Genomic DNA, 16,034 nt, shown 5'->3' with positions numbered 1-16,034 from the left:
TACTCAGACGAGGTGGAAAACAATCCTTTTCAGAATCCCATATTGTATTGAAATCCCCTCCAAGTACTAATTTCGCATTGCTATATTGTTCCACTGTTTTTTCAATCTGGTCTTCAAAATTCAAAAATAAAGTTTTGTTTTGTGTGGTAAAATTACTTGCGTAAATATTCCCCAAAATAAAAAATTCAGCATTCTTTTCTATAACCAGTATCACCCATGGACCTGAATCATGCATTTTGTTTTGAATTATTTTCCCCTTAAATGTACCTTTTAATATTGCAACACCGGCTGATCGATTACTCCCATATGACATCCATAAATCATCCCCCCATTGGCTCTTCCAAAAATTATAATCTGACAAAGATGCGTGCGTTTCTTGAATATAATAAAAATCACATTTAAATTTCCTGCAAAACAAAAAAACTGCTTTCCTTTTCAGCAAATCTCGAATTCCCCTGACATTTAACGATAAAACGGACAAAGATACCAGTATGCTATATTAGCAACTTAAGATTTTACAAATATGAAACAAAACATGTTCCTACACCTCAAAAGTAGAACTTACAACCCAAATTTACCTTAATAATACTTGAACTAAATCAAAACCTTTCGAAAACTATGCTGTGCAAGTGCAATATATTGTAGTTCAGAGATCCATTCTGACCGTAAATTGAAAAAGAAAAAAATCTGTTGTAAAAGTCACAAAATTCCATCCAGATTATGACTGCACTTGTAACCGTATACTAACCAGTGTTGGGGAAAGTTACTTTGAAAAGTAATGCATTACGATATTGCGTTACTCCCTTAAAAAGTAACAAATTTCGTAAAGTAAAGTTATATTTTTGGGCAAATGTAAAGTCCCTTTCAGACCAAGGGCCCCATTTTAACGATCTGAAACGCAAGTGTCAAAGCGCAAAGCGCAAGTAATTTTGTGGGCGGGTCTCGGCGCTGTTGCTATTATACCTATCTAAACCTATCTATCTAAAATGGGTTGGTCTGAAGTAGCTTCATTATTCATAGGTGTGGTTTGGGCGTAACGTGAAATAAACCAATCAGAGCGACATCTCACATTCCCTTTAAGAGCAGACGCGGTTTTTCCTTGGCGTATTGCTATTATAACGACGGATTTGCCAGGCGCGCGCCAGGAGCGGTTCACAGCCGAGGAGAGCAACGCTCTCGTCACGGCCGTAAAAGAGAGAGAAGTGACATTGGGGATGGAGAAACACACCCAAATTAGCTTCGGTTAAACCGGTATATAATAATGTGGGTAAATGTGTAAGCTAAATGTATGCTTTTATAATAAATTGTCTATCTATCTATCTATCTATCTATCTATCTATCTATCGTTTGTAATAATATGATTTGCAAAAATGAAAACTGCTGCTTCTGTGTAGATTAGAGAATCAAAGTGTATGCGCGTTGTGCACGCTATACATTATGGTCAAGCATGCGCCCTTAAAATAGCATAATGAACAACGCGCCACTGACTTTAGACTAGGTTTTTTCTGGCCAGTGGCGCTATTGTTTTATGGAACAGTAAAATAGCACCAGGGATTGTTTGCGCCGGGACACGCCTCCTTTTTTGCGCTGAACCGCCCAGGGAGCGCAAGTTCATTCCCTAGTTTAGCAACGTGCTTCTGTGGAGGGAAAAGCGCGCTTTGCGCGGGTGCAAAATAGGAATGAAACATGCGTCGGTGTACAAAGTCAATTGCGCTGGGTGTAAGACAGGGCCCCAAAAGTGCAATAATAATCCTCAGGATGAAGGAAATGCAGATTCACAAGTGTCCACTAGAGGGCGCCGCTCAAACAAACCTTTCAGCTGCTGCTGTTCTGGATAACAGAAGAAGAGGATGCAGGAGAGAAAAGTTTAACATTTTACCAATAAAAACAAAAAAATCTATAGTTTTGTATAAATCTAAATCTGCTTATGGTTTAACTGAATCATCGAAGGTCAGAAGCAAGTACAATGGTCACTTAAAGTGAGATAAAATGCAAAAAAAAAAAAAAAAAAGTATGTTTGATTTAACATATTTAGTTATTAGAGGTTTACATAGTATTCTGATTCTGCATTTCACTGATTATATTCATTTTGAGGAATATTGAATCTTTTTTTGTGCAAGTGAGATGAGTAAATGCTCACATTTAGTCTAGAACTACAATAACCATCATGTTCACACACACACACACACACACACACACACACACACACACACACACACCTCTGCACTTTGATTTGTCTCAACATGGGGACAAGAGAGCTGTCAGTCAATAAATGGGAAAACAAAGTAACTTGCGTTACTTATTTGAAAAAGTAACTCAGATATTTTGTTGTAAATTTTAAAAGTAATGCGTTACTTTACTAGTTACTTGAAAAAGTAATCTGATTACGTAACTCAAGTTACTTGTAATGAGTTACCCCCAACACTGATACTAACACGTGCAGAATTGTGTCCATATGCAGTTCTTTATCAGGAATTATGCACATATAATCATATTCAAAATCCTAGGGAGGTATTTCCTTTCCATCAACGAAGGCTTGTACGCCGACGAAGTAAGCCTTCTTCCCTACCTGCCGAGCAGCCTCCACTTTTGGCCACAGTTGTCTGCGTAAGGCTTTGTCCATAGTCGTTAAATCTTCTCCGAACCGTAGCTCCTTGGACCTCAGGTAGGTGCTGGTTTTCGCCGCTTTCCAAAGCATATCTCGTAAGGATCTGGACACAAACTGGATGATGACGGTTCTCCCTCTCGTGGCGTTTCCTTCAAGTTTTCTTCCGAGCCGGTGTACTATATCTACATCCTGTTGTATTTTGGTGGTTAGCTCTGGAAGAACTGCACAACAGATATCCACCACTTGTGCCTTTACATCTTCACCTGTCTGCTCAGTCAGACCGTACAATCTCAGATTCCATCTTCTCTTGTACCTTTCTACCTCGTTAAGCCTGGAATCGAACTCCGACATTTTCTTACTATGCGCATCACTGACCTCATGCATCGCCTTCATGTCCTTTTTCAAAATTTTCACATCATCTTTGACATCCTTTACTTCATTGAAGAGGAACTCCGTTGTTTTCTTTAAAGCTTCAATGCTCATCGTATTTGCCCTTAAGAGCTCCTTTAATCCGTTGACTCTTTCATTTATGCATCGCATGATGTTTTCATGAATTTCAGACAGAGACGGTTCATTTTTACTTTTCTTCGGATCAGGGGTGCTGGGCGTTGAATCCGGTAAAGAAACTGAGATGCCTTGCACTACATATGCGTGCTCTGTTTGAAGGTCAGTGCTGCAAATTTGCATTTCATCATCTTTGCTCTTCATCTTTGTCTTTTTTTTTTTTACCTTAACGTTACTCTCCCTCTCCAGTCTCTCTGAGTTAATCACAACGTTCAAAAACAATTTACAGCAACTCTCCGTGTTAATTATCTGGTAAAAACTAAAATCTTACATTTAGATGTCGGATTGGTCAATTTATTAAACAAAAAGAACGATATGAGGTGAAGGAACAAACTTTTCTCCTCAGCATCTCAAAACTACCTCCTCACCGGTCACCATCTTGCGCGCCCCCTAGGCTCTCTATTTCGCGCTCTCGCGATGCAGCAGCGTGACGTCACGTGAAACCAACCTATTAGCTGAGGTAACGTGACGGCTAACAGACAGCAGACAAACGGCTAATTATGACTAATGACCACTGCAGCGGGAATCCACCTGTCACTCAAAAGTGGACACCCTTAATTATGCAGAAATTTAAGGCTTAATATAATTTAAACGGATGGGTTATAAAAAAATTCACAGGCTGTAAAGTTGGGCATTTCAGCATGGGGGAGATGCAGATTTGACTCACTTTTGCAGCCAGCCTCACGCGGCCAGTTGATGAATTGCCGTTTAATTTCAAGAGAGAGACGGTTAGAACATTAACGTCGGTGGATTTCAATTTGAATAGTGTAGTGACGTCTTTCCGCGGTTAAAACAACAGTCCTTCTGATGTTCATGTTTATTTGATGCTATAAATCAACCAAGGAAAAGATGATCGGTTCACGAGCAGCTTTAACTGAGGCAATCTGTTACTACACATTAAAGAGCCACAAAACAGTTAGCCTATTTATGGTTTAATTTTCTTTGACTGACCAAATTTGAAAGTTGAGACTTTGTTTCATATAAAATGTTACCTGCTCGGTCCGCGCGATGTCAGTGTCCTGCTATGAATTTTTTTCACGACATATAGCTCAAAGCGCATGCTCGTAGCAGTCTCGTACGAGCTCGTGTGAATAGGTCGCTGCATTTCACTGCGCTTCATGAAGAGTTTTTCTTTTGCGCGAAGACGTTCGCCGGAGATGTGTTAAAATATAGCGGAGTGCATTTCATGATTATTAGGCTGCCGGTATAATAATCATCCTGGCGCCGGGTCTGGGTGAGTAATTTGCTCTCTTACCTTTGTGATGGTTAAATGAAGCTTTGTGAAGCACTGGGGCTTTCCCCTTCGACTGTTTCATAAAATGGTTCATTACTCGAAGCTTTTCTACACGTTGCACATTAACGACATCTTGTGGTCAAAAAGTGGAAAAGCTGCCTTTCTGTCCCATAAGACCATTTTTTTTCTTCATTTAATAAATCACTTTGTGCTCTGTAAACCACAAAGCAATACAATTAATCCTCATAATTCATGTGTTAGTGTTGATGTAGTTCTTATACAATGTATGAACAAACAACTGTATGAATTAATTTGAAATGAAAAAAATAATAATAAATGGGACTAATTCACTTTAGTGGAGCGGCTAAGTGCTTATGTTTGGCAGAATCGTTCAGTTTATGATACAAGCGTGAAAATTGGCATGAGCAGTCTCCATGGGTCACTTGACAAGAAAATTGTCCGAGCCACTTGAAATTTCAAGATGGCGGCCATTTTTCAAGATGGCTGACACCTTAGTGGAGCAGTTAAGTGATATAGTGGTTTATTTAGTGATACAAGCATGGAAATTGGCATGAGCAGTCTCTGTGGGTCACTTGACAATAAGCCACCTACAGCTACTTGAAATTTCAAGATGGCGGCCATTTTTCAATATGGCCACCACCTTAGTGGAGCAATTAGGCTTAAGAAATCATTTAGTTGGTGATACAAGCATGAAAATTGCCATGAGCCTAATTGCTCCACTAAGGTGTCGGCCATCTTGAAATTTAAAGTAGTTGTAGGTGGGTTATTGTCAAGTGACCCACAGAGACCGCTCATGCCAATTTTCATGCTTGTATCACCAAATAAACCACTATATCACTTAACTGCTCCACTAAGGTGTCGGCCATCTTGAAAAATGGCCGCCATCTTGAAATTTCAAGTAGCTGTGGGTGGCTTATTGTCTAGTGACCATCAGAGACTGCTCATGCCAATTTTCATGCTTGTATCACCAAATAAACCACTATATCAATTAACTGCTCCACTAAGGTGTCAGCCATCTTGAAAAAATAAAAATCTTGAAATTTCAAGTGGCTCGGACAATTTTCTTGTCAAGTAACCCATGGAGACTGCTCATGCCAATTTTCACGCTTGTATCATAAACTGAACGATTATATCACTTAGCCGCTCCACTACTTGTACAGAAACAATTCTTATGAATCTGCTTTAATCTACAAATGCAGCCTTATTCACATAAACTTTAGCCTCAGTCCTAATCCTACGAGTTCATAGGCAAGGCTCATGTAGGCATATATAATCAAAATAAAAGAAAATTGTGTGGAATGGTGAAGTGCTTGTGAACTGGGGAGCTGACATTTTATTTTGTGGGTAATTTAATAAATTAAAGGTTTTTTTTATTAAGGAACAGGACTTGTTCAACAGTGTGAGGGCTAAGTCTATTTCTTTTTTTATTTTCTACTACCGAAGGGCATGACACTCGAAACCTGCTTAAGGGGTTCACGCATAGACAGTAAAAGAAATGGACACAGCGACCCCATTGGATTCAACGGAGACAAACTGAAGTCAATTAGAAACTCTTACTTCCTGGGGGTCGAGCGTACTGCGCAGACTCAAACTGAGCTTGACGACGTAGATGTGACGTGAGCAACCCGTCTGTCTTCTAGTAGCTGTGCCAAGAGAAATCTGAATCATTCCCTTCCGAAACTTGCAGAGACGGAGAGTGTGAGTAGGAGCTGTTCATGAGCTATGAGCAAGAGAAACATTTGCTATGTATTCTGATTAATTATTTTGTCACTTTGCCTCCACATCCCCCCGATTGCGCACAAGCTTCTCCTCCTGTCCATACGGTAATTCTTGTAAGAGCAATTTTCAGAGTTTAACAAAAACAGCATCAAAAGGTGTAAGAAACTTTCAAGAGGCAAAATTGTAATAAAGAGAAAAGGTTTATTCTTTGAGGATTCTTTTCACAAACTGCAGCTACCCAGCTTTGAAACAGAATGCCTGTAGACTCAATAAAACATAGACATTTTATACAGTTTCCTGGCATCTTAACCCCTCCTTCATAGTTTCAGTAGTTTTCCTTAAAGATAACCCCCTATCTTCCACTGGTTTGGACTGGTTTTCTACCCCCCCCCCCCCGGGCAGGTCAAACTGTTCTCGTCCCTGAGAAGCCAAAAGGCCTTCATTTACGATCTAAATTACCTCCTGCTTCTCTCAGGAGGGCGCCTGGGACTTCACTTTATTACTAAACGACACCCTGTATTCCTGACTAAAATTCTTTCTCGTGCCCAGGTGTTTGTTATCTCCCCGGCCCATCTGGTTTATTACGTCTGCTCTTTCCTGCCCCCAACTCAGCTGTTAGAAACCCTCACAGAAACACATGATTAAATGAAATTAACAGTTTGGAAACAAATGAATATAAGAAATAATGAATTTTTCCATAACATTCTCTACTGTGCGACAGAGAGCCGCGTGGTTATGACGCAATCACTTTTTTAGCCTTTTTTAACATCCTCCGTGCCGATCGACTTCTTGGATCACGACAGACAGGTCGTCGTGTGTTCATGACATAGACAGCTGGTTCATGGTCGCTGGTCGCATGGCTGGTCGTGCTCTTCTTCTTCTTCTTCTTCTTCTTCTTCTTCTTTCCGTTTCATGGCCGTTCACTCCTTAGGAGTATTACCGCCACCTACTGTATAGGCTACCTTGCGCACATGATCATCGTGCTCTGATAGGCGCTCAACTGTTTTTCCTATCCTGGGTAGCCCGGATGTTACCATGTGAATATTTAACTTGAATTTTTTTATCTGTATTTGAGCAGTCGAATTAGACTGATGTTTTCTTTGAAAAATATTAACTTGAAATTTGAGATCTGAATTTGAGCAGTCAAATTTGATCAACTTGAATATATTTTATCTGAAATTCTGTAAGTTGATTTTTTTTTTAATCTGTATTTGTGAGCATTGAAAAATATTCATCGAAATTCAGGTTTTGAGAGGTAAATTCAAAACAAATAAATTCAGATACATGGTTTCCAAAGTAAAATAATTTCTAAGGGGTGAATTCAGAGCAAATAAATTCAGATAAATGTTTTTCAAAATAAAATATTTCAAAACTAAGTATTCAGTGGCTGTTAAATTTCAAATAGTTCTGTCTCTTATTTGCTTCCATAGGCCATAACAGAAGCTACAAGGTAATGAAGCCTTTTATACATTTTCGTGTTTCTTTAGAAATAAATAATGGACAAATGGAGTCTTTAAACGCCTCAGATGTGAAGTTATTCGCTGTCAAAGTGACGCCAAAATGAATGGGAGTCAATGGGATGCTAACAGCAGGTGGGGGTCCGCTAGCCAATGGCGGCGCCCGGGGGTACCTTCAAAATAATAGAAAACCCTGCCCCCCTGGGGTTCACGCTATTTTTGAATCTGAATATGAAGCAGTCACGTGACTGTGGAAATGAAGCTTCGGACGTCACAGATCACGTGGTTATGGCAAAACGAATCAAGCTCCGATACACTGCTTCGATGTGTGCTGTTTAAGCTTCGAAGCCTTGGTGGAGAGGTGCCGAACGTCACATTACTTTGTGACATTTAAAGACTAGCCGCTTCTGCAAATGACGCGGATCTGACACGCGTCCCATTTTCTCACAAATCTTAACGTTTATTTAAGACTTTATTTTACCCATTTAAGACTGCTCTTATTGAGGACACTCGACAAAACAGACATTTTGGCATAATTTGTGTGTGTTGTGATTCGTTCAAGCCTGAAAGAGAACTCAATACTGATGCGCGTCTTTCTGTGGGTCGTGTGTGTGTGTGTTTGTGTGTGTCACATAAAGTTTTGTTTATACTTTCGCCTGGCACCGCAGCGCGAGTCTCCGCAGACTGCGCGCGCACCTCCCCAAACGGACGAGGCGTTTATACTCGACGCGCTCGCCGTTGTACTATTCTTTGAAACGATAGGGGGCGACTCCACAACGGTTAGAAGAAGAAGCTACACACGTGACGTGACAATGTTTATTTTAGTACACCACCACCAATACCACACAACAAAAAGAATCTGTAAAACCCAGTAAACCCTGAGATTATTACTAGTGACAATAAAAAAAATGTGTGGATATGAGAATGTGTACAATATAACTAAAGTAACGATCTCTTACATATTTTCTAATTTCACTAAACATTTCATTAAGTTTCGTGAACATTTTAAAAACATTATGTTCATTAAAAATACATTTTATGCTATTGTATGCTCATTTTTTAAATGTAAGCAACTAATTTAGACGTGCAAACTGGGTGCCGGTGTGGTGAGAAGTTCGAGCTCGGCCAGATTCGGCTCGAAGTCGTTCATCTTCGGATGCGGAGCCGCGCACGCTGTTACAAAAAAAGCAGCGCACACAGCCAAGCGAAATGGGGTCTTGCGCACCCAACGCGCACGACCGCCCACACCGCAATGACGTCATTTTTGCCGTGCGCACCTTCGCGCTCGTGCCGACGCGTCGAGTATAAACCTAGCAGGACGAAAGCCTCTGTTATACTTTACACGTTCACCGAGTGGACCTCAGCAGAAAGTATAAATACAAGTAGTCCACGTCCGAGCTGTGCGCAGCTGTCGTGTACGCGTCCAAACTGGAGTATAACAGAGGCTTTAAACAGACAGCGCGGTCTCTTTTGTCTTGTCCCGCTTGAATGGTTTAAAAGCATTTGCATTAATAAGAGTGTGATCATACAACGCTAGTCAACGGATGACAGAAAAAAACGGATACTGCGTTAAATCTTAACAAATAAAAAAAAATAAAAAAATCAAAGTGATGAAACCGGTGTTGCGACTGAACACCGTGTAACACCCATAAAGGCCTCATTATGATTCTGCGTCAACTCCACGGCGTAGCTACACCGTCACTCCTACGGCGTTGTGGCCGTTTTATGGTTCTGCATCGTGTTGCTTTGCATTGCGGTGCATTTCACCGCACGGTACGCCGTTGATTTGACGCAGAAGCATAAAACAGGCTTAACACCTATTGTAGCAAGCCTAGTGCCTTCCCCTGTGCTTTTCATCACACAGTCTGGCAGAAATGGTGGGTGGTTCCGAAATATATGGTCACATGACAATAAAAGTGTACAGTTGCCAAGAGACAGCTAGGGGGTGACTCATCTTACCCTACTTTGTTGACTTGTGTACTTGCATTCGCTCCACCGGCCTCGTTCCGCTCCCAGGGCTCTTGGCCTCGCCTGCTATAATTGAATGGGAGTGAATTCTTTAAAAATTGACTGTAGAATTAGAACAATGGAGAATGGGTTTTCTAACGACATAATGTGTGTTTGGGGTCTGTAATATTTTTAATGTTTGATTTAATCAAAAATACAGTAAAACATTAACATTGTGAAATAAAATAACTGTTTTCTATTTTAATATATTTAAATGTAAAATCATTACTTCAGTCTTCAGTGTCACATGATCCTTCAGAAATCATTCTAATATGCTGATTTGATGCTCAAGAAACATTTCTTATTATTATGAAAATAGTTGTGTTGGTTAATATTTTTGTGGAAACTTGATACATTTTATTTAGGATTCTTTGATTAACAGAAAGTTCAAAAACAGCATTTTTTTATATAAATATTTTGTAAAGTTTTAATGTCTTGTAACTAATCATTAGTACTAGTTTATATAAATTGTTCTTAGTGATTTTCAAATGTAATCTTCTTTATATTGATTTTTTATTTGATTATAATTTCATGCTGATCGTAGAAGTGCACTTTCCTGCGTCACTGTGACATTAGATTTGTTTTTAATCCACCCACAGTCTCTACAGTCTACTAAGAGCAAAGCTAGATATTCTCAAGTGATTCAGCAGCTCTTCTCTGTCATTCCTGGAGAGGAACAATACAGAGACGCTGGTCCATCTCGCTGCCGAACCTGTGCTGTGGTGGGGAACTCTGGGAACCTTGTAGGATCATTCTATGGTCCTCTTATAGACAGTCATGATTTTGTAATGAGGTAAACTCAAATCATACACTTACAGACTGTACATGATGTATAAGATGAGTCATATTTACAAAAACAATTCATCACATTTTTCTGACTTATTTTAGAAGCATCATACAGTAGCCTACTACATTCTCTTTAATAAATGATTCAATAACAAATTAATTTTTTAACAGTCACTTGTCGCTTGTGGCGAAACAATGTAATCGATAAATGCGTTATTTTAAGCACCAAGTTTTTATCAAAAGCTGCACTCTATCGCTATCGTAGACATCAGTGTTTATATTTAAACTTTTATCCCAGTACTTCTATGATAATTTGAACTATTGTATCACAAAAATAATGATACTATGAGGAAATGACTGCTGTTTCACTCTCTCTGGGTCAGCGGCAGCGCCAACACAGATTTGAATGTTGCGATATGATTTTGTCAAAAGGTTTAATAGACAGACGAAATGGAAGAAGATCGCGTGAGTATTTGAATGGAGATCACAGTCTTTTAAAGATGAATCGTGCAGCTCTACTGTCTTATCTCTCTCTCAGCATATGAGTAGCGCTGTGCGTCGTGCGTGTGAGCTGTAAAACTGAATCAAGAATTTTAAAATAGACATAGGTCCACTTTGATTATGATTTTAATATTAGCCTACTTTAATATTATATTTCTGTCTCCCTCAGAATGAATAAGGCACCAGTTGAAGGTTATGAGAAAGATGTGGGGTCCAGGACCACCCACCGCTTCTTTTACCCAGAAAGTGCCATTCATCTGGACAGCACCACCCACCTGGTGTTGTTGCCCTTCAAAACACTGGATATCCAGTGGGTCACCAGTGCTCTTACTGATGGAACTATTAAACGGTGAGATAATGGTTAAATGTATATTATAAAAAAGTCACATTGAATCGCAAAATGAAAGAAAAAAAATCATTATATATATATATATATATATATATTATCAGCATAAATGCAGTACAACAAATCGTTCTATACCCTAATGTGTAAATAATTTACAATTTAAATATTATAACAATACATTTTTTGTACTATGGTAATATGATTTTTTGAGAACATATACATACACACAATATTGCGTTACTTCCTTAAAAAGTAACTAATTGCGTTAGTTACTTTTTTAGAAAAGTAATGCGTTACGTTACTTTTGCATTACTTTTTTTCACATGGGGTGTGCTTGTTTTTTAGAACAAAAAAAAGTAATTTTTTTGGGCAAATATAAAGGCCCTTTCACACCAAAAGTTAAATAATAAGCCTTATGCTTAAGGAAATGCAAATTCACACGTGTACAGTAGAGAAAAGCAAAAAAAACAAACCTTTTAGCTGCTGCTGTTCTGGATAACGGAACAATAGGAGAAAAAAAGTTTAACACTTTACCAATAAAAAATTTAAAGAATCACTCTGCGCCTCGATTATTTGTCTCAACATGAGCACAAGGGCACTTGCGTTACTTATTTGAAAGAGTAACTCTTGATATTTTGTTAATTTTAAAAGTAATGCATTATTTTACTAGTCACTTGAAAAAGTAATCTGATTACGTAACTCAAGTTACTTGTAATGAGTTACCCCAACACTGGACATATGTACTTTATTTATTTTATTTTTTTAAACATATTTTTATTGAAAAACATGGAGCATAGCAAGAACATTTCCAAAAGACAAAACATTTTATATATATTAACTATCTTCTAACCTGTTTAACTTTTCACGGGTGACATATGTACGCATTACCCAGTTGTATTGGATCAGCTTAAATCTAGTGTTAATTGACAAATTCTGGGCTTTAACACATATCTGGCTCTATTCTGAATCTGGAAGGTCATATTGCAAATCTATATCCCAAGCAATTCTCTTGGAATCAGATGATTCCTTAGAACTGTTTACAAATTTGCCTCATAAAACATAGCCTTTTCTAGTTCTGTTGGTTTAGGTCTAGATAGTGAATGATTTTGCTTGTCATTGATATAACTGCGAATTTGCAAGTATTTAAAAAAGTGTTTCATTGGGATTCCAAATTTTTCATTAAGATCTTTAAAGGCCATCAATGTATCTCCCTCAAACAAATCCCCAACCTTAATGCCCTTTAGTGCCCACTGTTTAAAGCCAGAGTCATTTTCCCCTGGTCTGAAGTCCCTATTTACCCAAATAGGAGAAAAGTAAGAGAGAGTTGGGACTTCTCCCAATATGTGCTGAACATCATTCCATTCTATCAAAGTATTTTTAACAAAGGGATTTTTGGTAGCCTTTTTTAGATTTTTATACAAGTCAGAGTACAAATACATATCCATCCCTATACCTTTTGCAACTATAGATTCTGACATAATGTACCTTTATTTTGTCATCAGTTATTTCTTGGATTGTTTTGACCCTTTTTTTCTGTTTCTGTATTACTCAACAGAACACGATTTAAGGTTATAGACAAGCTACGAGCCAACAAGGACAAAGTAAGATCACACAATATCTCATTTTTATGTTAATAATAAACCAACGAAAACGATAAACCATTCAACAGAAAAGAGTTCATATAAAGAATTTTGAATTGATAAAATTGGTCATTATAGTTGTATGCTTTGTCTCTACAAACTCCACCTGAGAGACTGCTGTGGAGATTAATGTTATGGCACACAGACTACTTTAGGCTTGAGATAAGTGCACAATGTATGCCATGGAAACCCTTTAGTGTCACCATAGGTCTTCAATCCTGCTCCTGGAGGCCACTCTCCTGCAGAGTTTCACTCCAACCCTATTTCAACACTGCTATTTTTATGCACATTTTGTGATATCGCATGAAAGAGTGCTGGATGGAAAAGCCAAAATATGCATAAATTCTACAAATGCACATACAAAATGTATGCGCTCAATTGAATCAGATACATTTTTATCCTGTAAGAAGACTATGATGGAAACACATAAATACCTCGATTTGCAACAAAAAGCTCACGTGACTTTGTCTCAACAGAGGATGTGATGGCATAACTGGACTAACCAGTGGACCAAATTCATTGCATAGTATCTAAAATGTTGGTTTGGTCATTCTGAAATGCCTGAGCCAAAGTTTGTCATCAGAATGACTTGGTTCAATTCCCTCCCAGAAGCATCTCACATGATTGGATTCCCAAACACCAGGCGTTCAAACGCAAGAAAACATGACAGTGTTTATTGCGTTTCGACTGCGTGCTCTGAGACAACTCATTTATGATGTAGGGGAAAAAAGCCACATTGCCGCAACTTCCATTTTTATTAGATATTTTGCGCCAAAGGGACAATTTTGTTCTTTGAACACATGAGATGGATACGCTGTTTTATTCCAAATGTTTTATGCAAAAAGCTACCTGAGACTTTTGTTTGCATGTAATGGAATGAGGTGTGGAAAGTAATGGAATGGAAATGGAATGAGGTGCACCCTTTGCAGGGAGTTTGATTGACAGGTGATTTGACCAATCGTAATTCACCGAATCCGGCATTTTTGTCCAACAAAGCAGTCAGGAGAGTTAGTAGATTAACATTGGAGGATTTGAACTTGAAAAACGGTGTGTACTGACGTCTTTCCGCGGTTAAAACAACATTCCTTCTTATGTACATTCATGTTTATTTGATGCTATAAATTAACTAGAAGGAAGAGATGATCGGTTCATGAGCATCTTTAACTGAGGCTCTACAGCAATCTGTCAGACACATTAAAGAGCCACAAAACGGTATTTATTGTTTAAATTTCTTTAAAAAATGACCAAATTTGAAAGGTGAGACTTTGTTTCATATCAAAAGTAACTTGGTCTGTCCTGTCTGACAGCACGTTGTCAGTGTCCTCTCTCCTCCGCAATGTATTTTTCACTGTGTGAGAACATGGTGTGGCGCAAGAGCACATAGCAACAGTAACTAAAGGGGGCGGGTCTTTGCGAACGGTCAATTAAAGTTAAATTTGCAACTTTGGACGAAAACATAGCTATTGTAACTTTTCTTTGTTTAAAATCGTTTTAAATCCTAAAATGAATTCATTATCTGGTTTTGAGTCCCAGATCTTGTCAGACTTTTAGACCCCATTGTAGATTCTGAATTAGCTTGTAAAGGCTACAACATCAAAGTTCCTTTTTGTTCTTTGCTAACGGTCCTCTCGTTCTTCCAGGTGATGGTTATACACCCTGCTTTCATGCATTATGTGCACACCACGTGGCTGCACATTAAGTCTAAAAGATCTTATCCATCCACGGGTTTCCTTGTGCTGATGATCGCCCTGCACATCTGTGATGAGGTAAAGCTTTTAGCATTCACAGAGCTCGTGTGGCTTACAGTCTTCTGTTTGAGTGCTGTACACTAATGTCAGGTACTTCTGCTGATGTGTTTTTCTGTGCTTAGGTCAGTGTGTTTGGCTTTGGCGCAAACAGTAAAGGCACTTGGCACCACTATTTCGAAAACATGCCCAAGAATTTCAAACGCACTGGTAAACACAGTGGAGGGATTGAGACCCAGACCATCTTAGAACTTCAGAAAAGGGAGCTGATCAGTATATACAGAGGGTGGTGAGAAGGACGAGGACTCTGAGTTTCAGTTACATGACTATTTACTGACATTCACCTGTATTGAGATATACACAGTGCTCGAAGTAAGCCATACCGGCGTACCGCACCTCCAGCGAAAACAGAACGTGAAGACACTTTAGAATTTTTTTTACACTTTTTTTAAAAATTAAAACGTATTATTGTGGATGTGACATTAGATGAATATAATGCAAATAAATTTTAAATTAATAATGAATATAATCTGGTTAGTTATCAATATTCAGGGTTTGACTTGATAGGTATCGTAGAACCATTGTATGTTCAAAAGTGTTCGCTTAGCAAGATTTTGTTTGTTTTTCTAAAGATTAATATTTATAGGATGCTTTGTAATGATCAAAATTGACAATAAAGACATACATTGTTACATCATATTTCTATTTCCTTTAAATGCTCTTCTTTTGACTTTCTATTCATCAAAGAATCCTGAAAAAATACATATTACCGTTTCCTCAAAAATATTAAACAGCACAACTGTGTTCAACATTGATAATAATAAGAAATGAGCACAAGATCAGCATAGGCCTTTTTGTGAAAGATCATGTGGCACTTAAGACACTGAATGCAGAAATGAAGAAATAATGCTGTCCAAGTCCTAACTGTGATATTCTCAAGGATACATGTTTAATGCACAGGCAGAAATATATATATTTTTTCAGTAGCCTACATCTCTGTTAAACTCTGAAGCTGTGTGTTTTAGACATGACTGGTTGAAAAGTACACTTTATTTTCTTATTTGAAATTGCAAAATTTCAGTAGGCTACACAATACATTTTAGAAGAAAAAAAGACAGTGTTAATGACTTGACCATTCAGGTCTGTCCACATTATTTGAGTTTTTGAAGGAGCATTGTCACGCATGCTATAGTTTTGTTACAAGACAAGGGAGTGTCTAGTCATAGTGTGTCAAAAGCTACCAGAGACTTTTGTTTGCATGTAATGGAATGAGGTGTGGAGCCACTGAATACGTCTTTCGTGCAGCAATACAGGAATGCAGCGGTTGCGGTTGGTTTAATTTCTGCCACTTTACTGATGAACAAACAATTAATATCCACCTGCAATTCAAACAGGTGTCATCAAAG

General features: G+C 38.4%; 1 protein-coding gene across 1 annotated transcript in view; it reads left to right on the top strand.

The window, feature by feature from the left end:
• Window positions 1-15,195, top strand: part of LOC311093815 (CMP-N-acetylneuraminate-beta-galactosamide-alpha-2,3-sialyltransferase 2) — a gene marked incomplete at its 5' end in the record, with an annotated part of 33,323 nt that extends 18,128 nt beyond the window's left edge. Inside the window, 5 exons of the mRNA XM_084131409.1 lie at window positions 10,210-10,403; window positions 11,067-11,246; window positions 12,799-12,844; window positions 14,524-14,649; window positions 14,754-15,195. Of these exons, the coding sequence (XP_083987535.1) occupies window positions 10,210-10,403; window positions 11,067-11,246; window positions 12,799-12,844; window positions 14,524-14,649; window positions 14,754-14,921 (714 nt within the window). The 3' untranslated portion in view covers window positions 14,922-15,195. The remainder of the gene's footprint in view (window positions 1-10,209; window positions 10,404-11,066; window positions 11,247-12,798; window positions 12,845-14,523; window positions 14,650-14,753) is intronic.
• Between the last annotated feature and the right edge of the window lie 839 nt (window positions 15,196-16,034).

The sequence above is a fragment of the Abramis brama genome (genome assembly GCF_963993115.1).
Source record: "Abramis brama genome assembly, chromosome: 12".
Classification (NCBI taxonomy): domain Eukaryota; kingdom Metazoa; phylum Chordata; class Actinopteri; order Cypriniformes; family Leuciscidae; genus Abramis; species Abramis brama.
The sequence above is the reverse complement of the archived record's forward strand: the minus strand, read 5'-3'. Positions and strand labels throughout refer to the sequence as shown.